This window comes from Aedes albopictus, chromosome 1 (genome assembly GCF_035046485.1).
Source record: "Aedes albopictus strain Foshan chromosome 1, AalbF5, whole genome shotgun sequence".
NCBI classification, from domain to species: Eukaryota; Metazoa; Arthropoda; class Insecta; order Diptera; family Culicidae; genus Aedes; species Aedes albopictus.
The window spans coordinates 226828284-226851373 of NC_085136.1; the positions used below are offsets into that span (position 1 = coordinate 226828284).

The 23090-nt window shown below is 40.3% G+C and overlaps 2 protein-coding genes across 2 annotated transcripts in view; one reads left to right on the forward strand and one right to left on the reverse strand.

Moving 5' to 3' along the window:
- Nucleotides 1-11814, forward strand: part of LOC109432116 (bifunctional glutamate/proline--tRNA ligase) — a 24932-nt gene extending 13118 nt beyond the window's left edge. The window contains exons 4-7 of the mRNA XM_019708399.3: nt 26-250; nt 6992-8638; nt 8698-8815; nt 10674-11814. Of these exons, the coding sequence (XP_019563944.3) occupies nt 26-250; nt 6992-8638; nt 8698-8815; nt 10674-11647 (2964 nt within the window). The 3' untranslated portion in view covers nt 11648-11814. The remainder of the gene's footprint in view (nt 1-25; nt 251-6991; nt 8639-8697; nt 8816-10673) is intronic.
- LOC109432118 (NAD-dependent protein deacetylase Sirt2) lies at nt 11690-23090 on the reverse strand. The gene is made up of 4 exons (XM_019708403.3): nt 22462-23090; nt 21983-22339; nt 21540-21919; nt 11690-12460 (listed from the first exon to the last, which is right to left on the reverse strand). The coding sequence occupies exons 1-4, from the start codon at nt 22913-22915 to the stop codon at nt 12164-12166; spliced, it is 1488 nt and encodes a 495-aa protein (XP_019563948.2). The 5' UTR covers nt 22916-23090; the 3' UTR covers nt 11690-12163.

Here is a 23090-nt window from a genome sequence, read left to right on the forward strand (position 1 = left end):
AACTTTAGCAATTGATCTTTCGCAGACCGAGGTCGCCATGCTGGGAGATCCAGAGCTGAAGAAACTCAAGAAGGGCGACATCATTCAGCTGCAGCGACGCGGATTTTTCAAGGTCGATCAAGCCTACCAGCCGGCCAGTGAATTCAGCGGCGTTGAAACACCAGTTGTGCTGTTCTCGATTCCGGATGGGCATGCTAAGGAGTTGCCGACAGCCGGTGTGCCGAAGAAGGGTGCGGCTGACGGTGCAAAGGTGAGTTTATTCTTTTATTCTGTTTGAAATTAGTGAGTTCATTTCAATGACGAAATATTGAGATCACCCGTTCCGTGTGAACGGAATTAGGAACCGAAACAAAGTGATTGGAATCAGGTGACGTTACGGCATACAGTCCTTCACAATTTGATTGTGTTGTCACACCGTTACGTTCCCCACATAATCGTTACTCTACAGGCGATGTCCAGTACAAAGGTTCTAATAGTGTGGAATCGCATACTCATAAGAAAACTGGGTTTATCGGATCATAAGAGGTACGTGAGCTATATTCTCCCGAAACTTCAAAAGGAGTTCAGTTTCGCACGAACAGTTTTCAAGCTCAAGAGCTTGAACATGGCTTGCGTGGAGGTTGAACTGGGGAAACTCATCGATGAGCAGTTCACAAAAATCGAGGACAACAACGACGTCACGTTGGAGCAGCTCTCCGAAGAGTACCAGCGCTTGTTCAATCTGAGGCACGACAGCGCGATGATTGAATCTCATGCCCCGTCGTACAGGGAAGTACAAGCGGTGAGGAAGTTCGGTGTAAAGCGGTTCGGTAAGCGCGACCAGGAGTGTCCAAGACGTTTTTCCAGTGACGCCGTCTAGAGGCCAGGATATGCGTATTGGATCTGCGGTGCATTACACTATACCGGAATTGCAGCTACAAGAAGCACAAATGCTTCGACTGAAGTCAAGCTGGACATTGTGAAGGCTATTGTGAAAGTGCAAAGTCCCGAAGACCCGGAAGCAAAAACAAGAAGAAAGGAGTCTCGACCATGGTGGTGGTTGTCGACGTGTGCAGCGTGCAGCAACGGCGCAGATTTGTCTTGCTTGGCCTGTCCGGAACGGACATCCGGCTGCAACTCGACACGGCCTCGGACATCACCGTTATCAGAAGCGAAAGTTGACAAGTGCAAGTGCAGTACGTGGGTCATGTGGTTGACAGTCGCGGGCTACGTCCGGATTCGGCCAAAATCGAGGCGATCACGAAGCTACCGCCGTATATCGATGTATCCGGAGTGCGATCTCCTGGAGGCCATCAACTAATACGGCAAGTTCGTCTTCAACATGGGAAAGCTTCGCTACCCGCTCAACAATCTGATGAAGGCTGATGCGAAGTACCAGTGGGATTGGACCCCGGAGTGCCTCGGATCTACTGCTCACTAATTACAATCCGAAACGGGAGATCATCGTTTCTACCGACGCGTCATCCGTTGGGCTTGGGGCGACAATTAGCCACAACTTGCGTCAAGGGCACTCACGATGACAGAGCAAGGCTACAGCCAGCCGGACCGCGAGGGTTTGGCCATCATTTTTGCCGTAACGAAGTTTCACAAAATGCTCTTCAGATAATGCACTTCCGGCAGCAAACAGATTCCTACAAAAGTAAAACGACGTCATAGAAAGTCCAAAAATCCAATTTGGTCTCTGTTCCGGATCTTCGGCTCCAAAAAGGGAATAGCGGTCTACACGGCAAACCGGATGTTGGCACTCATTTTCAGAGCTGTTTCGCAAAGCACCAAAGCAAATCCGCTGCTCCGGAAAGTCTACCACCACATCCATGCAACACGGTTGGCCCGAATCCAAACTCTCGGGTTCCGACATCCAACGGTTCTAAGCACGCCAGGAATCGCTCTCGGTGGTAGATGGGTGCATCTTGTTTGCCGAACGGATCGTCATCCCGTCGTTGCTCCGCAAGGTCCGCAAGCGATGCCTCGAACAGCTTCATCGTGGTCATCCCGGCATGCAGCGTATGAGAGCCCTCGCCCGAAGCTACGTGTACTGGCCCAGCTTGGATGCCGATATCGTCAACTTCGTCAAGGCATGCCAATAGTGTGCGTCCGTAGACAGATCGACTCCTCCCTTTCCACCGGTGCCGTGGCCCAAGCCGACCGATCCGTAGCAGCGCGTCCACGACGACAAGAAACCAAGCTCGTTCTGCCGGAACGAATCCCCAATGTAAGGACAATCCGAGAGTGATTATCGGGAGATTTGTAAAACTAATTATGTATCTATTTTTATGTTTTAAGTTCGAACATTTCAAAAGTTAATATTTAACCCTTTATAAGGCCGAGAAAACTAGAAGAGTTGTCAACGCATACTTTTATGGAAATGATTATTATGCCTCTCAAGAAAAATCAGAATATGGCGATTATCTGCCTCTGGCTTCTGATATTAGCGCGACAGTCACTAATCATAACAGCGTCACCAGATTTAAAAGTATATAATTCCATTATATGAGGTTTGACAGCAAGAACACTCATTCCACTGAGCCACTCTTGCGTTCGTCACAAATACATACATTCAATAACATCTGTCACTTCGCGAAATCCACGTGCTTTTGTTTTTGGTGGGAAAAATTTTTCTTTTGTTTTGCCTTGCGACTGTCATGCGGCGGTATGCCTTGCGAGCGTACGACCGCCGCAGGACTATAATAAAAGATAAGCGCGACAATATATACATGATTACATGTACAAAACAATTTTTGCTTGAAAATAACTCTCAAAAATCTAGGTGGCAATATAGTTGCCACTGCCCGTTCAGCCCAAAAACGCTGGTGGCAATATAGTTGCCACTGCCCGTTAACCCCAAAAACGAGCTTTTGAGATGGCAATATAGTTGCCACTGCCCGTTTAGGCCACCAGCGCTGGTGGCAATATTCTTGCCACGGCCCGTTTAGGGTACTTTTCTTCTTTTGACTTCGATAAAAAGTCGGGAAAGAGATTTTAGAGTGGATTAGGGCTTAACCCATAATATAAACTGCGTAGTTCAGCTAATTTCAATCCATAATTTGATTATTTCTTAAAATATTTACCAAATCTATAATTTTACAATAAGTTTGAGCTAATTTTCTTCACGCGGTCAAATTTAGCCATTTTTGAGACTACAAATGGCTCCCAAATTGTTGCAAAAGCTTTGTTTAGTACCAAAAAAAAAATCTGGGCGTTGTTACTAATCCCAATTTCACGTAGGGTAGGTAATCAAACTTTGAACCAAATTGCGGTTTTCTGAAGCAGTGCAAATGTTAAGTGATATTTTCTCCCACATGGAAATAATTTACTACGGCAAAATCGTATGTACATGAAAGCCACGGGTATAAGCTTCCTGTTAAACAGTAAAAAGTTTGTATTTGCACCGAATTTCATTGAAATATTCGATTTTTCATCAACAATGATTTTAATCTTAATTTCCCTGGCCAAGTTCGCAGGGGTTGACGGTATTAAAGTGAAGGAGTTTCATTTTGATTATTGTAATGTAGTGTTCTTTAGTGAAACATATCACCTTTTTAACACTTTAATGCGCCTCCAACGGTTCATCACGAACCGGCTGCTGCAGATGGAGTATGGCTGATCGTATGCATCAGACATGCTCGATAAACACGGAGGAACCGCCAGGGCTCAGTAGAGTCTATTCCCAAGCAATAGTTCCAAATCGGTTGGATTTGAAAAGGTTTTGATGATCGTTACAAATCCTAATAAAAGTTTTATAGGATTTGTGACTGGTTTTGGAACCTTTTACAGCCAGCTGACTTCAAAATGTTGTTTGGGCTCTATTTCCCACGTTTCTCGGTTGATTTTGATTAGTAATTTATTAATGTCATAGTCGCTTTTTCGAATTTCTACAATGTTATACTTTATTATATTTTATTTAAATAAAGCAATTAAAATCAACCGACAAAATTAATAGTGGGAAGGAGATTTGCAGCACTTAATTGTGCTGATAGATTCGAAGCTAACGTGCGAACACTTGACGTGACAGTTTGGACTGGACAAAAAACTGACTGCTTTTTATTAATTGAACAACGTTACTTTTGTATGACTAGGTTGACATTTCTAGGCCACGCAAGAGAAAATGACATGGTTTATTTTGATAGGACCGATAGGACAGAACGAATTTGAATATTTTTCATAGTATTTGTAGGGGGATGAATACATAATAGTTGACAAGCAATTTTTGTTTATCTCTTAGATGATGTTATGACACCAACAGAAAAAATATCAGAAGTTCAGTTACATGTTTCTGTAGGTTTTGGACCGATGACATTTTAAGGACACAAGAGATGAACACAGAGAAGTAAAAATCAAGAAAACAATTTGACACAGAATCGACTATATTTTAACATACGGGTTCGACTGATTTGATGAATCTGTCTAGAAGTATCTAGAAGACAATTGACGCTAAGATTGGAAAAAAGCTTGCAGTTGGGACTAGACTACAATAATGGCCGATAGGAAACAACGCGCTAGACAGCATTATTATTCATTTTTTTTTTTAATTTACCCGTAGGCTTTTCGCCGGTTGACAGTACAGTATTTAGCTGTGTACGAAGATACGGATTGGTTGGTGTACAGATGACAGGGTTCTCACGGGCAGTGCTTCAAGCGAGGCTTACATAACAACTGACAATAAAGAAACCTATTTTCCTTGACTTTCTACGCTGTGGACATCTGACTGAACACACGTGTTTTCGTTAATCTCCTAGGCATTATTAAGACATGACGTATGTACATGACGGAACAACTAGCAGGACACAGTTCTAGACGTATCTTTTCAATCACGACATTCAGCATATTTCCAATAAAACTACACTTCAATAAAGCAAAGACTAAAGCTGCTATGATAGAACAGATCAGAATGACTTAATTGACTTATTGACTACATATTGGAGATCTACTTCGAATAACTGACAAATTGACAAGAACCTAACTAAATACATGGACCATACTAAAAAACCATTTGACAAAAAGAAAAAAGGGGAAACTTTTAGTAAAACTATTTTTGTTCAACGCAGGCCAAACAGTGTCGACTTGGGCCACACACGCCTACGTACTTCTGTGTGTTGAAACAAAAATAGAGGCTCCTAGAAGCAAATGTAGGGAAAGGGTGCGGTGTAGAACATAAGCACAGTGTTGCTACCGCCGTAATCACTTTGAAATAAAAAAAAAAAAAAAAACAATGATTTTAATCTTAATTTGAACCATCGTAATCATAATTTGAACCAATTTTAATCTAAATTTGAACTACTGGCGGCAGCAGCTCGAGCAACTCACAAAACATCCAATTCCATGCTAAACAATTAAAAATCACATGAATCTGCTAATTCTCATACCTATTTTTCATTAGGCAGTGGAATCTCAACTCAGAACGTTCGAAATTCTTTAGGAATTTGGAAACTAAATTTGGATTTTTTCATCCCCAAAGAGTAAACAAAGCAACCACTAGCGCAATCTACAGGCCAACACTAGAAGCTCAACCCCGTTTACTAGTTCAAATTTAGATTACAAATGGTTCAAATTAAGATAACATTCTCTAAGTAAGAATCACTTAAATTTGATAATTTTATGTCAAATAATGCGGAATATTATTCGGTTGGTCGATTCTACGATAAATAAGCTTTCATTTGACGTGTTTACATATTGCGTGTGATACAATGCATGAGCTGTACGAGTGTACCGAAAATGTGCTTTCTCTGGAGGGAAATGGATGAAATCACAGGGATTTTTCAATTGCCTGTTTTCCATGACAAAAACACTTTTTTCAATGCTTTTAAAGTCCATGTTATCAGGTTATATTACGGAAAGCTGTTTAACATCTTTTTCGGGACAATATTTGCCCAAAAAGTACTCGTTTTAATGAATTTCGAAATGGTTCAAATTAAGATTACAATTTGACTAGTTCAAAGTTTGATTTCTTACCCTAAACCAAAAAAAAAAGTTTGAAATAAATTGTTATAAAACAGAAAAAAATACAAACAGAAGGTGGCAATATAGTTGCCACTGCCTTATAAAGGGTTAAAGTTTCAACAATACAAATCGAATGGTAATATTCATTTATGCGTTACACTTTGAAAAATGCCGTGTTGGAGAACTGGTGTAATTAATTGTCTTTTGTACCTAGGGAATCGCGCCACTTGGGCGGTGGCTTCTATATTCGTCTGTTTTCCACTATAACTCAGTCAAATTTGAACCAATTGACACAGCTTTTGGAATGTGGTGAGATAGGTATAGTATCTACTCGTGTACAACATTTCAAGTCAATCGGTACAAAATTGACTGAGTTATAGTGGAAAACAGACGAATATAAAAGCCATCGCCCAAGTAGCGCGATACCCTATATTATAGATTTTTAGTAAAGGGTGGCCTTATTTCTGGTGTCTCAAGTTCACCAATCTCAAAAAGCTCTGGGAGAGACTTCCCTAACTTGTTGCGTTCCACATCGCATGCAAGTTTTTGTTTCCACACTTTGTCTCTGCAAGTGATTCATTGATGTTAATTTCATAGCATAAGCTCAGAGCACGTTGTCGATAGTGCTTATAGTCGTATTCGCCTGCGCACAAGATTTATGCTTAATGACTTAATTTTAGTCCTAAGCTTCTGGAAGAGAACTTGCTAGTGAAAGGCAGTCAAATAAAGCAGAAGGGAACCTGACCTGCATGAACCAACCACTCGAGCGCTTTCAAGCGAGGTAAGTGCAATACAAACTTTATGCGAATTGTATCGCGCCTCAACGTTGTTTGGCACCAGCTTATGTCGCTTACGCGTCGAGAGAAAGTGAATGAACTCTGCCACATTTCAGGTTTCGCTACCATCAGCAAAAGATCGCACTCTGTTTCCAGTGCGTTTGTTCGGAGAATATTGTCGTGTTTATTGAATCATTTTGTACGCCTTTTATCTTATCATAGTGAAGTTTCGGTTGTAGTGTAAGTTACTGATTATTTATTTTGTTTCCGATTTTCAGAAACAAGCTAAGGCTGAAAGTGGTACTAAGTCAGCGCCGAAAGCAGCAGCGAACGTGTCGTGCTCCGCAGCCCAAATTAATGATCAGATTGTGCAACAAGGCGACAAGGTGAGGAAACTCAAAGCGGACAAGGCAGCAAAATCAGACGTGGATGCCGCAGTGAAGTGTCTGTTGGAATTGAAGACCAAATTCAAGGAGGCCACAGGCCAGGACTGGAAACCGGGTGTAGCTGTTGCAGAGCCGGCTGCTCCTGCCAAGTCAGCAACATCCACTGAGTCAATCAACGCCAAGATCGTCGAGCAAGGCAACGTCGTTCGTGAGTTGAAGACGAAGAAGGCACCCAAGGCCGATGTTGACGGAGCCGTGAAAGTATTGCTAGATCTTAAAGCGCAGTACAAATTTGCTACCGGAAAAGACTGGAACCCGGAGGCCACTCCTGCCCCAGCTGCCACTGCTGTATCAGCTAAAAAGGAAGTTCCCCAAGCAAGTGCTTCGGCCTTAGATATCAACGAGAAGATCGTTAAGCAAGGTGATGTCGTCCGAGATCTGAAATCGAAGAAGGCTGCCAAGGCGGAAGTTGAAGCACAGGTTAAGGTTCTGTTGGATCTGAAGTCGCAATACAAGGCAAGCACCGGTCAGGATTGGAAACCAGGTTGTTTTCCACCTGCGGAATCGAAAACCAGTGTTCAAGCCCCGTCAGGAGGAAACTCGGAAGTCGAATTGTTGGAGAAAATCACTGCCCAAGGAGACGAAGTCCGTACTCTGAAAACTAACAAGGCCGACAAAGCAACAGTTGATGCTGCAGTGAAGACACTTCTGCAACTGAAAGCCGACTATAAGACGCTTACCGGTAAAGACTGGAAACCGGGTACTGTAGCAGCGGCCGCTCCTGTCTCCACTCAGAACAAAGAAAACATGGCCCCAACGAACGAAGCAGCTTCCGGTGGATCGGACAAGGACGCATTGGTTACCAAGGTAAACGCTCAAGGTGAAACAGTTCGGAATCTGAAATCTTCCGGCGCCTCCAAAGATCAAGTTGACGCGGCAGTGAAGGTGCTTCTCGACTTGAAAGCCGAGTATAAAAAGTTAACCGGAACTGACTTCCCAGTGGCAGGCCGAACCCCGAAACCAGCCGCACCGAAGAAGGAAGCTAAAAAAGAGGAAAAACCAAAAGCCAAGCCGGAACCTGCTAAACTGAAGGAAGATGGCAGTGGTCCCAAGAAGCAAACCCGCCTCGGATTGGAAGCCACCAAAGAGGACAACTTACCCGATTGGTACTCCCAAGTCATCACCAAGGGTGAAATGATCGAATACTACGACGTGTCCGGTTGCTACATTCTTCGCCACTGGTCCTTTGCCATCTGGAAGGCCATAAAAGCGTGGTTCGATGGCGAAATCACACGGATGGGCGTGAAGGAATGCTACTTCCCGATCTTCGTCTCGAAAGCGGCACTTGAACGGGAAAAGTCGCACATCGCCGATTTCGCTCCGGAGGTGGCCTGGGTCACCAAGAGTGGCGAATCGGACCTGGCCGAGCCGATTGCAGTGCGTCCGACGTCCGAAACGGTCATGTACCCGGCCTACGCCAAGTGGATCCAGTCGTATCGTGATTTGCCGATTCGGTTGAACCAGTGGAACAATGTTGTGGTATGTATGGCAGATGTGTTTCTATTTTAGCCTATTTTCATATATTTTTACTTTTACAGCGATGGGAATTCAAACATCCGCAGCCATTCTTGCGTACCCGTGAATTCCTGTGGCAAGAGGGACACACTGCTTTCGGCGTAAAGGCTGATGCTGAACAAGAAGTGTTGGATATTCTTGGTAAGTTATATCTGTTGTTTCTATTCTAATGGAACTCCGTTTCAAATTTTCTGAGATGATTCGCAGGTATTTAGCAATACCCAAAAACTTTTCGTAATGGATATTACTTCCTTGGACATAGTGTCTTCGTGCCTGCCACACCACGCAATACACGAAAAAATTATTTTTTGAAAGAGAGAACTCTCCAAGGGCTGAAAGTCTCTCTAATAAAGACAAATCAATCAATCAGAGAAAACTCTCAATAATTCGTTTTTTTTTTTTTTTTTTTTTTTTTTTTTTTTTTTTTTTTTTTTTTTTTTTTTTTTTTTTTTTTTTTTTTTTTTTTTTTTTTTTTTTTGGGGGGGGTTTTTAGTTGGAGCTGCGTGACAGCTTGTTTGTCAAGGCTGAACCCGTTATTCAAATTTCATCTCTACAAAGACCAATGTTTAGACGGAATAGGCTATGCTGCCCAATTTAACACTAGTTTTTACATTGTGCCTTAGTAGTTTTAATCAAAATTTTGCATTTTCCCTCCCATAGATGTATTAGTCATGTCCGCCCTCAGTCATGTGAAGTCTATGAAACTATCAGAATAAATCTTAACCCGCGGAACCTGAAGCCCAGGAATGTTTATGTCCTTGCTATTACTTCTTGGAAATAACATAACATAAAATGCTGTCTATGTTGACAACTGTGCCTATGCTATCTCCAAGAAATATTACGGTCAAATACCAATTGAAGACAACAACCAAAACTGCGATAACACCTATGTTGGTAGCCACCTACAGCTCTGGCGCCATCTTCAATGATAGACACTAGTTTTGAACATGTCATGGGCTTCCAATGATACGAGATACGAAAACAGCTTAACTATTAAAACAGAGCCAATCCGTTCATTTGTCCTATCGGTCTCACCTAGATAAACCAAGTTATTACCCCCCCCTCCCCCCGTAACCTAGAAATGTCAGCCTAGTTATACACAAGTTACGTCCTTCAGCTAAGAAACAATCAGTTTTTGTCCAAAATGTCACGTCGAACGCATTGACGTTAATAAAGTGTTAAAGTATGGTCCACTGCACGAACTTGAGCCGTCCCGCCCACTCCCAAAGGTAATTTGGCGTTTGAGCGGTGTCGTCACCGCTCAAAAGCTAAACCATGTGTGAGAGCAAGCAGGCCAATATAAATTCGTGCAGTAATCCATTGTTCGCACGTTAGCTTCGAATCTATCAGCACTATTAAGTGCTGCAACTTTCCTTCCTACTATTCGGTTGATTTCACTAGATTTAGAGAATATTACTGGATATCATTGTAATATTTAAAAGAAGCAAATCTGTTTTGATAAAATTATTAATTTAAATACATATATTTAAAGATTGTATATTACTCAAATTATAGTAAATTTAGTAGTCAATCAAAATCAACCAAAAAATGTGGGAAGGAAAGCCCAAACAGCATTTTCAAGTCTACTGGCAATAAAAAGGTTTCAAAACCTGTCACAAAACCTATAATATTTCTACTAGGATTTGCAATGATCATCGAATCCTTCTCAATTCCAACCGACTTGGAGCTATTGCTTGGGTATAGAATCTATTGAGCCCCGGCGGTCCCTCCGTGTTTATCGAGCATGTCTGATGAATATGCCAAAACATATGATCAGCCATACTCCATCTGCAGCAGCCGGTTCGTGATGAACCGTTGGAGGCGCATTAAAGTGTTAAAAAGGTGATATGATTCACTAAAGAATACTACATTACAATAACCTTCACTTTAATACCGTCAAACCCTGCGAACTTGGCCAGGGATAATTCGTTTTATTCTTCTAAAATCTGAAACTCTATTCCTCTTAATACCTAACCAATCATTCAAATTTCATCCGCAGATCTGTACGCCAAGGTGTACACCGACTTGTTGGCCATTCCCGTCGTGAAGGGTCGCAAAACCGAAAAGGAGAAGTTTGCCGGCGGAGACTACACGACCACGGTGGAGGCGTTTATCTCCGCATCGGGCCGAGCCATTCAAGGCGCCACCAGCCACTTCCTGGGACAAAACTTCTCCAAGATGTTCGACATTGTGTTCGAGCATCCGGAAACTAAGGAGAAGGAGTACGTCTATCAGAACTCATGGGGTATTACGACCCGTACGATTGGTGTCATGATTATGGTGCATGCCGATAATCAAGGTCTGGTGCTGCCACCGCGAGTTGCCTGCATCCAGGCGATCATTGTACCCTGTGGTATCACTGCCAACACTACGGATGACGAGAGGAAATCTCTGTACGAAAACTGTAAGGAGCTTGAAGCCGAACTGGTGAAGGCGGGAGTCCGATGCGAGGGAGACTACCGGGACAATTATTCTCCGGGTTGGAAGTACAACCATTGGGAGCTGAAGGGCGTTCCTATTCGCATTGAGTTGGGCTTCAAGGATTTGAAGAACAAACAGTTTGTGGCCGTTCGTCGCGACACCGGCGAAAAGACTACCGTCAAACGAGATCAGGCAGCCAAGGACATTCCAAACCTATTGGAAACCATCCACGAAAATATGTTCAAGAAGGCCGACAAAGACCTGCACGATCACTTGAAGGTGACCAAGAAGTGGGACGAGTTTATTCAGTTCCTGGACACCAAGAACATCATCATGGCTCCGTTCTGCGGCGAAACTCCGTGCGAGGACAAGATCAAAGCCGAGAGCGCCCGCGACGATGCGGAAGCTGAACCCGGAGCACCAGCAATGGGAGCCAAGACCCTGTGTATTCCGTTCAAACAACCGGCCGAGATTACAAAGGACGACAAATGTGTTCATCCGGCGTGCGGCAGAAGTGCAAAGTTTTACACACTTTTCGGCAGAAGCTACTAAGGGAGTTTTCATTGGCAGAGATGTGAGTGACAATACGTGGGCCTGTTTCGGGATAATTTATTTATTCTTGTCTGCGTTGAATTTTAAACTGAACTTAAATAACTTGTAGTAGTTGTGTCAAGCTGAAGCTTGTATCTTACTATTAAACGTAACCTTGTGAAAGTGAACTTTGAACTGTTAAGACAATGTTTGGTTTGATCCGAAACATCCTTGAAATGTACAACTCATAATAGGATATTGTTAGGTAATCTATTAATCAACACTAATAAAAGCTTTGTCAAAATTCAATTGCGTTTTATTAACGTTAAGTTAATTTTCAAAATTGAGTTTTTTACAAGATTTTTTGTCATTTCTCTATGTTCAATTTTAAGTTCGAACGACTGCAACTATTTATGTCGGTTGATTAAAATTGGAGTTTGATTGCAAAGTTAACCTACACTTTGTTTCCTATTTATTCACAATTGTATTCGCCACTTTTGCAAAGAGGCTTGCACTGACTGTACAATTTGCACCCGTTCAATTGTTCTTGGTTTCATCCGCCACCGTTGTCGATTTTCCCGCGTCAAGATCCTTCATTTCGCCGCGACAGTTAATATCAACCGGAACCAAATCCGGAATGGGAGCGACACTTGAAGCCGCAACATCGGCACCGGGCTGGACATCGTGTATCATACCATCCTCGGTGATGTGGTTTTGCGAAGCAGTAGAATCTATAGAATCTTTCGTCTGGCTGGGCTCTGCGACCGGGAAATGTTTCTGTTGTGTGGCATCCAGTTTAGCGTGCTCCTGTTTGATCATTTCCCGAAGTTCATCCTAGAAGAAAAAAAAATCTATCAACAAAATGCTAGATGCATCTAAAACAACAAAAATAACCAAACATTATTTGCCGCTCAAATTATTAATCAAAGAGAAATCGATATTGTAGGTACGCCCGTATGATACTAAGCGTGGGATATCAACATTTTTTTGGCTCTGCTTTTTGCTCTATTTAGATTCAAGTTCCGTAATGCGGGGTAAAAATGATCACTTTAAAACAACTTTTGCGGATAACATTAGTGACAATTTAAATATTGCCAAAAGAATTTCTGTAAAATTAGTACCCTGTGGATCTCCATGAAACCATGTGACAAAATTTTGTTCAACAAATTTAAACTTTTGATTTGAACGGGAAGCGTAACTGGCGTTACACTTTTTTTCCTTACTTGCCATCTGCGAACCGCTCAAGTAATTTTGAAGCGGAATCATTACTTGATCATTACTTCTTGTCCTATCTTTTTGCACAGTACGTACGAAGTGGGAACTAGCCATTATATTGGAAAAAATATATTCTCTAGTAATCCTTCATTATAGAGATCTGCGGAGGCGGTCATTGTAAGCCAATGCAATCGTGCATAGAGAACTGTCAAAGTGTGAGTCAAATGAACATGCTGATCGTTCGTAGGAAAGTGTCGTTTGAACGGTATTGCAACCTGAACTAAATATATTAAAATTATTTATTTTTAATATCGAGAAATTGACTATGTTATGATAAGCGTAACACTTTACAATGAATTTTAAATTTCTTCGATAGCCCTGCTATTTTTTCAAAATTTTGAAAAAAAAAAATCTACCATAATCTCGACCACAATTAGAAAATGTAAACAAAGCAGCTGATGTAACTTCCGCTCATCTCTATGTAGAGGATTCTAATATTCTCTATATTAAGGCCCCCCACAACATTGTGGCTCCTGGCCCCCATATTTGTAAATCCGGCCCTGGCATTCCGTAAATTGAGTTGATCTGCATACTCATTCAATGCAATTTTCCAGCAGGAAGGGAAAATGCCACTGGAAATCGACATTCTAAATAAACGGTGGAGTGGTGCTAGCAGGTAGGAGATGTGCTCTTTTAAGAACACGGAAGCAATACCATACGACCTGGGCTGACTGCTTGCAAATTTGTCATCAAACACTTGACAAATTTGCGAAGTAGAAGAAGCAGTTAGGGGCAACCACTTGTTTCAAACATTTTCCATCAACCCCGGGGGAAATTTTATGTATTCATACAAGCATTCGTCAAATGCGACATACCGTCAGTGGGGGTGTCATTGGGCCAAAACTGCACAGTCCATCCCTTTGTATGTCCATTAGAGTGGGTCATCGTTTATATGGAAGAATGAAAAATTTAATAGTATCCCATCAGATCAAAGCTTTTTTGATCCCATTTTAGGACCCAAATAAGTGTGCAAAATTTTGGCACGATCGGTTATGTCTACGTTTTGCGCATCGCGTTTGAAGTTTGTATGGGGTTTTAATGGGAAAACACACTTTTTTGCATTTCTCTCATAACAAGCTCGAATTTTTCTAAAACCGTGTAATCGATAAAGTGAAAACATAGCCTAGGGTGTCCTGAAAAACTTTGTCGAAGACCACGAAGTGATCTGATGCTTATGAAAAAAGTTATAGCGTTGGCATTGCTTGGCGAAACAGAATGATTTTGTTACTATTGTTATTCCTTTACATGTTAAAGCATAAACACATGCATGCCGTTCGTTGGTTATATCTATTTTTACAAGCATTGGATCGCTTTGCGGTCTTCAACAAAGTTTTTCAGTACATCCTAGGCTATCATTTTACAGTATCGGATAAAAAAGTTTCAGACAAACTTTTTCAACTTATGGCTAAAATGTAAAAAAGTATGTTTTCCCATACAAAATCCCATACAAATTTCAATTGCAATGCGCAATATGTAGACGCAACCGATCGTGCTAAAATTTTGCACAGATACTCAGGACCCGAAACGGAACCAAAAAAGCTGTGATCTGAGAAAACGGTTCCGATGATCCACACTAATGTCCATGTCGTTACAACAATACTTTAGCTCTAAATCAATGTTGAATTCGGTAGACACGTTCATTTATATATTGTTTAGGATTGTTTAAAGTATAAATGCTTCAACTTTAATTTTGACAATAATATAGAGTAATTAAAATTGGCCCAATTTCACCCCTTCTAGGGGGTGACATTGGGCCAAACACTAAAATTCAATCCTAATAGTTCAATGTGAGAAAATATCGCTTGCAAATCAAAACTAGTGAATATGTAGCTGCTTGCGCACAACCTCGAGCACAACCTATCAGTGCCTAGTCACTTTAAAATAACATCACAGACAAACAAACGTGAAAGTTTGACCACATTCATTGTAAACGATCATTGATCCATTACAATACATCCGCTATCCCCTGGATATTACTCCAACTAGCATTCTCAAAAGACAAGAGAAATATTTCCTCATCATCTACCTATAAACTGATAGGGGTAGGCGGGGCATAATGAGCAGCTTAAGTATTTTGCCACCAAATCCAGTAAATTAAGTGCAACCAATGTGCATTTTTATCGTTCAATGCTCATTTGAACCTCAACTGACAAAAGCTAATCGTTGAAATTCCGAATAAAGTTATAAATGTTGTAGAATTTTATGTTTTTAAAAACGTATAAAATCGCGAGTTGCGTTTTGGGGGTGGGGCATAATGAGCACCCTAGGTGGGGCAGGATGATCAATATCAGTTTTGTACACAATCAAATGCTAATTGACTATTCTTGTCAATGATAAAGCATACCGGCAACCATCAATGAGAATTTGAAGGGATTACGGGATTTAATTTGTAGGGAACTGTGGGGTTCCAATGAGTCTTCTATTGAGGAATTTTTAAACGGTGATAATATACAGATACTGAGATTTTAAAGCTAATCAATTGAAAGTAACAGACAAAACCTTACTATATGCATCAAAACAGAGAAAACCAATATTAAAATTTGTTTGTTGAAGATGTTTACCATTTTCATTATTTTATCACTAATTGCTCATTCTGCCCCACCCTACTACCAACTCTTTGAAACCAGTGTTGGTAAAAACTCAAATAGGGCACCGCACTGTTTTGATTTTGTATGGGATTTTGACGTTTCGTGGCCTTGTTGTTTACAAAATGTCTGTAAGAGTGACAGAGAAGGAGATAATTTCATGCACTGCCCTATTCTCAAATATCATGGTTGAGTTGTTTCACGCGCGATTCTTGATTCCCCAAACTCACCACCGAAAAACTCAAACATGAGTTGACTCGCAATTTCACTCATTGCTTCATTTCTTGGTGTTCTTATTATTTACATCAAAATTTTTAGGATTATATGATAGAACAAAAGCAAATCTAGCGTACAATAAGATTGAATGCCGTTCAAATTGATTTGGGTTCGTTTTACAAGCGAACGAGATTTCGGCGCTTGACTCGTGAGAGCGAGATTTTGCATGAAAATCTCGCGCATGAGAAAATGATTCAGAATCGTGCGCGAGTTTGCTCACGCAGGAGCGGTTTATGAGTCTGCTTTGAGTGTGATTTTACCAACACTGTTTGAAACATATTTTTTCAACAAAAAAATATACAAATAGTTCAAAAGTGTTACAAATACATTTCATTGGCCTAGGGAATATCAAGAAAATCGATAGATGCCCACTAAGTTGTGATTTCGATACCCAAAACCTTATCAGGGTGTCGACTCAATTTTGAAAATCAAATTCCCTGACTTTCCCTGACTTTCCAGTCCCTATCACTGAAAATTCCAGATCATGTAAATCATAGCTTAAGCAGCTTAAGGGTGTCTGCTCATGAGATAAAATAAAATTCTCTGAATTTTGCTGGTTTTGATAGGAGTGGAAAAATAAAAAGATAGAAAAAACAAGTAAACTGAACCAGATTTTTTTTTCAATAGATTTAAGGCATATGGTCATATTTCTTCAGAATTCTTCTATCTGATACGCTGTGTTGGAAATAACTTTTGACACGTCCACCAAAAACTCCCTAATGTAGATGAAAATCCTTTCAGAAGACCAATACAATTTATTTAAAAACGCCAAAATTACATCTAGGATATTCGAACATCATTAGCATAATATCTTGATTTTGTTTTATTAGTTAGAACTACTCTATGAGCTACTCCAGATAGCTGCAATTTTGTCGTGTATGCATATTTACATTTCATAATGGAAAAAATCTTAGTAATAAAATCCGCCTCTACAAAAATCCAAAGTTCCGCCATATTATTTCTGATACTGATGTAAATAAGTACAGTAAATGTATTGACAATATCTGAATACAGTTTATAAACTTTCCTAATTTGTCAAAAAGACCTTCATGAATCGTGTAACTTTTCATGGCAAATTCTCTAAGAGGTCTGGCACAATGCTAACAAACTCACTTAGAACTCATTTAGATTTCTTTCTCGAAAATTCTTCACAGTTATTTTGTAGAAATGTGTCCCAAAAATACTCTTAACCCTTTATAAGGCCGAGAGAACCAGGTACGGAATCAACTCGTTCTACATTGGAATATAAAGTACATGTGGTGTAATGAACAAAAACGTTTTTATTTTCAAAAAAATCGATGGTCGATTTTGTATGAAAAAAATTGGTCTAAATTTCAACTTTTTGTCAACAAAGTTTCAAATGTTGTTATTTTGTGATGCGTTTATCAATCATGCTGATTTTTTGATAGGTTATTGCCCTAATATTCATGAGTTACTTGTGTGGATTTGAACTCGATTGGTCAATTATTTTGGACGATATGACAATTTTAGTACATGCCCATTTATTATAGTACATTTTTTCAAAAGGCCGAGTTTCTAAAAGTAATGAAGCAATCAAGTTGAAATTTTGTCCACAAGTAAAAGGAACATAGGCCTTTGATTCCCCATAATTCGATTTTTATTTCGCTCACCACAACAGAAGTTCGAGCTTATAAACCTTTATGCACTCAAAAATGGCGGTTTTTGGAGAAACATTTTGTTCTAAAAAAGCCCATTCATATTTGTTATGGCTCAAAAAATCATGAGTGCTCACAAAGGCCTAATGTGTCCATCAGTTGAAACAGAAGTTGTAAAAATTTTCTAAACGAACAGAAAAAAAAAATGTGTATAAGGTGGCAATATAGTTGCCACTGCCTTATAAAGGGTTAAAAGTTCCATCAAGCGATTTCGAAAAGCCGTATGGATTTTCTGATGCCTCCATTGATGGCAAATCTGTTGATCCTAAAATAAGATTACAGGATGTCTAGCAGGTTATGTTTCGAAATTCTTCCAAAACTAGGAATTGCAACATGAATTTCACTTGAAGGAATTTTAGAAAATTGATAATCCTGTCTTCGTTACATAGTTATCATCTTGAAATAGCTAAAACTTTTCAAATGCTTTTCAGGAATGGATCAACCAGCATAAAAGGGAATGTCACTTCTGTTTCATTGTGCTTTTTATCTTCTTAAGTTTCAATAAATTTGCAATTTTATTGGGATCTTTGGTAAACTCATTACTTGATTCTTTCCATATTTTCATCGAAATTCTTGATGGTTTTTTACTGTAGATTTAGATCTTTGAAGGATTTCTTGCAGAACAGCAAGATTTTTATTTTTAATCCACATAAATATTTTCATCAAACTATTAAACCTGCATATAATACTATCTTGTACGCATCATTGTTGATGGTATCGAGTTATCAACACAGATATTTTGCCGTACCAATAAAAACTTCAAAAGTTCATCCAAATTGAAAATTTACATAAATCTTCCATAGTGATCTGTTCGAGAACACGTCAGAAAACCATTATGAATCTAAAGAATGGTGTTTCACGATGTTACCTAATCATTTTACGGGTGATCTGTGAAAACAAATCATTTGAATCCTGTAAGGGCTATGCCAGGAGACCACTAGAGATCGCGTATGGATACGATAGTTTGTGAAAGACATGCAAAAGTCTGATAAGGATTTGGCAAGGAAAGTTTAGCAAACTTAATAATTTTAGAAAATTCATCAAAAATACCGCCAAGAATCTTGCAGATACCTTGTAAAATATTCCTTATAGACTTCACATAAAACCATCAAGAAACTGAATCATAGTTTTCCACAAGGCCATTAATATACCACCAATACACCAAGGGTCGAAGAAATTGCATTTTTTTTTTGCAAAAGAAGACTATTTTTCAAGGATCTGGGTAAAATATTATGGACTTTTTAGGGTAAGCTGTGAAGTAACTTGGGTATCCATTTCTCTAGTGCATAAGGCTTTGATTGCCTGTAGAAGTGCTTAAAGAACACTAAGTTGAAGAGGCAGACCAAGCTCTACTGAGAGCGTAGATATAGAATGAATTAGATGAAGTACTGCGCAATCATCATTTTCCCGAGATTATTACTAAAGAATAATAAAAATCATCATTCGTCTGTACAAAACATTTCTGGGCATCTCAAGACTGAATTCGGCAATAAATTTATTAGAAACCCATCAAGATGCAGAAATGAGGCATTTCAAAACGATACCTCCAAAGATTCGGCCGAAAATTCACCAAACATTACATTGAGTGCAGTGTGATGCACTTCAGGATGAAGTTTATACATTGATTTGATCGTAAACATACATTGATTTGATGTAACAGTTTTAAGAAACAATTTAGCTAGTTTTTCAAATCCCATAACTGTACACTGAGGATACTGCAACTCCGAAATTCATACGAATCAACTATGATTTTTTGCCACAAGAAGTTCTTGCGAAAATCATAGTAATGAACTATGATTTTGGATTCAAAGCGCCAACTATTATTGTTATACTGTTACTGTATAAATTTCATTGCACTCACGTATGAAAATCATACCGATAACGTATAAAAACTGAAACTATGTCTTATGACTATCATACATATTTTTATGAAATCTCTCTCTTCTCCCTTCTTGGCGTAACGTCCTCCTGGGACAAAGCCTGCTTCTCAGCTTAGTGTTCTATGAGCACTTCCACAGTTATTAACTGAGAGCTTCCTCTGCCAATGACCATTTTGCATGTGTATATCGTGTGGCAGGCACGAAGATACTCTATGCCCAAGGAAGTCAAGGAAATTTCCTTTACGAAAATATCCTGGACCGACCGGGAATCGAACCCGTCACCCTCAGCATGGTCATGCTGAATACCCGTGCGTTTACCGCCTCGGCTATATGGGCCCTGGATTTTTATGAAATATTTTGCACAAATAAAAAAAAATCGCAACCTGGAATCGAACCAGGGACGTCAAGATTGGCGAGTGCGTGCTTTACTCATTCGACCATCGACGCTTCGGAAGTCGAAGTGGTTAGAAGCCAATAAAAGGTTTTGTTGTTTTATAGCAATGGTGTTTCATAACACATCTTATGATTTTCATACGATGCTTCTCATGAGATTTTTCATACGACAAGTCTTATGGATTTCGCTTTTCAATGTATGAAAAGCATATGAGAACTATGAAATGATGAAAAAAATAAAAATAACTGATTCATAAGATGTAAACTATGAAAAACATACGAACAGTATCCTCAGTGTAGGAATATGTATAACTCGAATGCACCGTTTTATGATTATCATTAATCAATTTCCCTGACCATCAACAAAATTCCCTGACTTTCCCTGATTTTCCAGGTCCAAAAATAAATTCCCTGACTTTCCCTGACTTTCCAGGTTTTTCCAGGTAGTCGACACCCTGCTTATTTTAGGTCACCTGATTCTTATAATATTTTCCCAGTATATGGCCACTTTACGCAATTTGATTTATTTTTCAAGGTAAACGGATTTTTTGACTAATGTTTTGTAATCAACTCATTGGATTTTAGATAATAAGGCTACAATCAAGCAACTTGTTTTGTTAATTTGAAGATTTACAGTGAAAATACAAGGTACTCATTATGCCCCGCCTACCCCTATGCGTGCATTTTTAATTTAGCATGAATCTTACATTTATTTCTAAAACAAACGCCGTTTTATGCATAAAATAATGTGAATTTTTAGGGTTATCGTACTGACTGCATTGTTTTTATATGGCCCAAAGTCACCCCCAAAATGAGTTATTTGCACTACAGCTCGAATTAATAAGTTTTTCATGCAAAACAGTTTACAAAACCAAGAAAACTTATATTACTTCTCAAAACAACTACCCAATATAACTAGAAAACAGCAGTTCATTACATGTCCGATGTTCAGCTGTTTTCTACTGGGCATTTTAAAACAATTTTTATGTACAGTACGCTTAACCATGATATTCACATCACGTTTTCTTAATGGAAAATTAACAAAATGTGACATTTTTTTCTACAGCGGATGATCAACGCAAGTTATATTTACCATATGGTATCAGCTTTTTGATAATCACTTTAAGAAATGTAAGTATTTTGAGTGAAACATCTTTCTTGATTTTTTGCCCAAAGTTACCCACAGGCCCAGTGTCACCCCGACTGGCGGTATTATGTGAGTTTACATGAAATTTGCTTAAACACAGGAAACCCTTGACTTTGTCAAGTAAGAGGAAGAAGCCTCAGTTTGCAAGCAAAGATTGTCACTTTTTCATGACGAAAAAGTTTAGAATGCGCTCCATAAGCATCCATAAATTGACCGTTTTCAAGCCCCCTCCCCCTATGTCAAACTTTTTGTATGAGACCTCTGAAATTTTTGTATAAATTGTCACACTTTACTAAACCACCCCCCCCCCCCCCCTCTCCCCTTCGAAGCGTGACGTTATTTATGGACGTTCCCAAATGGGACTTATATGCGGTTCAGGGCAGTCTGTAGCTTTAAAGGCGCATTTGAACAGCTTATTGGAAGTGTTACATCTGTTTGTTTGTGCCCCCACTATCGGTCATTTATTAGGCCTGCACTGCCGTGAATCGCATATCAGTCCCATTTGCATAGGAAATCCAGCAAAGATGGGACTGATATGCGATTCACGGCAGTGCATTGTAACGGAGTTTGTAGTAGCTTCCAAAATAAAAGCTACCGTTAAATCACCCACTTTCAATCACTTTTGTCTATTCCTCATTGAGTTCACCCAATTTGCTTCGTCAATGTCACTACCAAACTTACCCCCATGCCTAACTTGTCGGCGAGGAAAAGACACCCATCGTCACAGTCGCCTGTCCAGGCCACGTCCCGCCGGTTGCCAGGCAGATCGAAACATAGCCCCTCGCCGAACATCATTGATCGCAGGAACCCGAAGCCTCCTCCGCCGACCTTGTCCCGGTTGATCAGCAGCCGTACGCAGTCATCGTTGACGTACTCGACCAGGGACGCAAACGGTTGCACCGTGAGCGATGTGCCCATGATGATCAGCAGGTCGCACTCGGCAAAATCCTTGTGCGGTAGAACGTGGAATCGTTCCGGGAGACCTTCCCCGAAGAAAACTATGTCCGGTTTGATGACACCGCCGCATGCACAGGTCGGTATCTCGTCCGTGAATATTTTTTCTGGAAAAAGGAAATTTGCTGAGGTTTAATTCTACTGCGAACTACAGATATCTCACATCTTACCTTTTACAAAATCCAGTGTATACGCAGCTCTACACTGCAAACAGTGGTTGGTGAAGAAGGTACCGTGAGCTTCGACGATCTTCTCCTCGTTGATTTCAGCTATGCGTTCCAGCGTATCGATGTTTTGCGTGTAGTGCCTTATGAGCAGTCCTTTCTGCTCCAGCAGCTTCACAAAGTAGTGCGAAGGAGTTGGCTTGAAGGTTCCTGGATATAGTTCCTTTGCCAACTGGAAGAATGGTTTGGGATTTTGGTAGAAATATTCCAGCTCAAAAATTGCTTGCGGGTACGGAAGATTGTACTTCAGCAGGTTGTTGTACAATCCGGTGTCTGGCGATCGAAAGTCTGGTATTCCTGCAGCTGTAAATATTTTATCATTATATTAAACATTCCTATGAAATCCTAAACTGTGATATTCAACTATATTAAAATTATAAAAAAAACCTTTAAACAATGTCCCCTCTTTCCTCTTTCATACTTACACGTGGAAATTCCTGCACCGACCATCGTGACTATCTTCTTGAAGCCCCCATTCTTCCAATGTTTGATGACGCCATCAATGTCAACCGTTTCCAGCACCCGTTTCCTCGGGGCACCGTCCTTGTCGTCGTAGTTGGAATCGGTGGTGTAGAATCCCAACTTGTCCGAAAGATACTGCCTTATCCTCTCGATGCTGATGTTATCCGCCTGATAGCCCCCACTATGATAGTGATCCTCATCTTCACTGTCGTCAAACTGTGAAAAATCCGGAGGCTGCTGAACCTGTGGGCTGCGATTGTTTTCCTCATCCGGCGCCACCGCCTTGCTGTTGCTGTTGTTCACACTACCACTGGCTGCTTCTTCGCCACCGACCGTGAGCTTATTATCCGGATTCGACCCTTGTTGTGGTGCTGCTCCTCCGCCAATCAAATCCGGCAGCAATTTCTCGGCGGACATCGTTGTGATGCTGTACAGTCCACGGGCAAACGGAAGAAGCCTAGACAAAAGGTGCTTCTTGAGGACGCTGGAAAGTTTTTTATACAGTTTGAATTATTAAATAATTTTACAACTTTCGGAGCACTAATTTTTCGTTTGCTGCTGATTCGGTGGCGGACGTAAACAAGATGGAAAT

Coding starts and splice junctions, on each gene's coding strand:
- LOC109432118 (XM_019708403.3), bottom strand. CDS start 22,915: ATGTCCGCCGAGAAATTGCTGCCGGATTTGATTGGCGGAGGAGCAGCA. Junction 21,920..21,982: donor TACACTGGATTTTGTAAAAG/GTAAGATGTGAG, acceptor TCCTTTTTCCAG/AAAAAATATTCACGGACGAG. Junction 12,461..21,539: donor CCGACAAGTTAGGCATGGGG/GTAAGTTTGGTA, acceptor TTTTTCTTCTAG/GATGAACTTCGGGAAATGAT.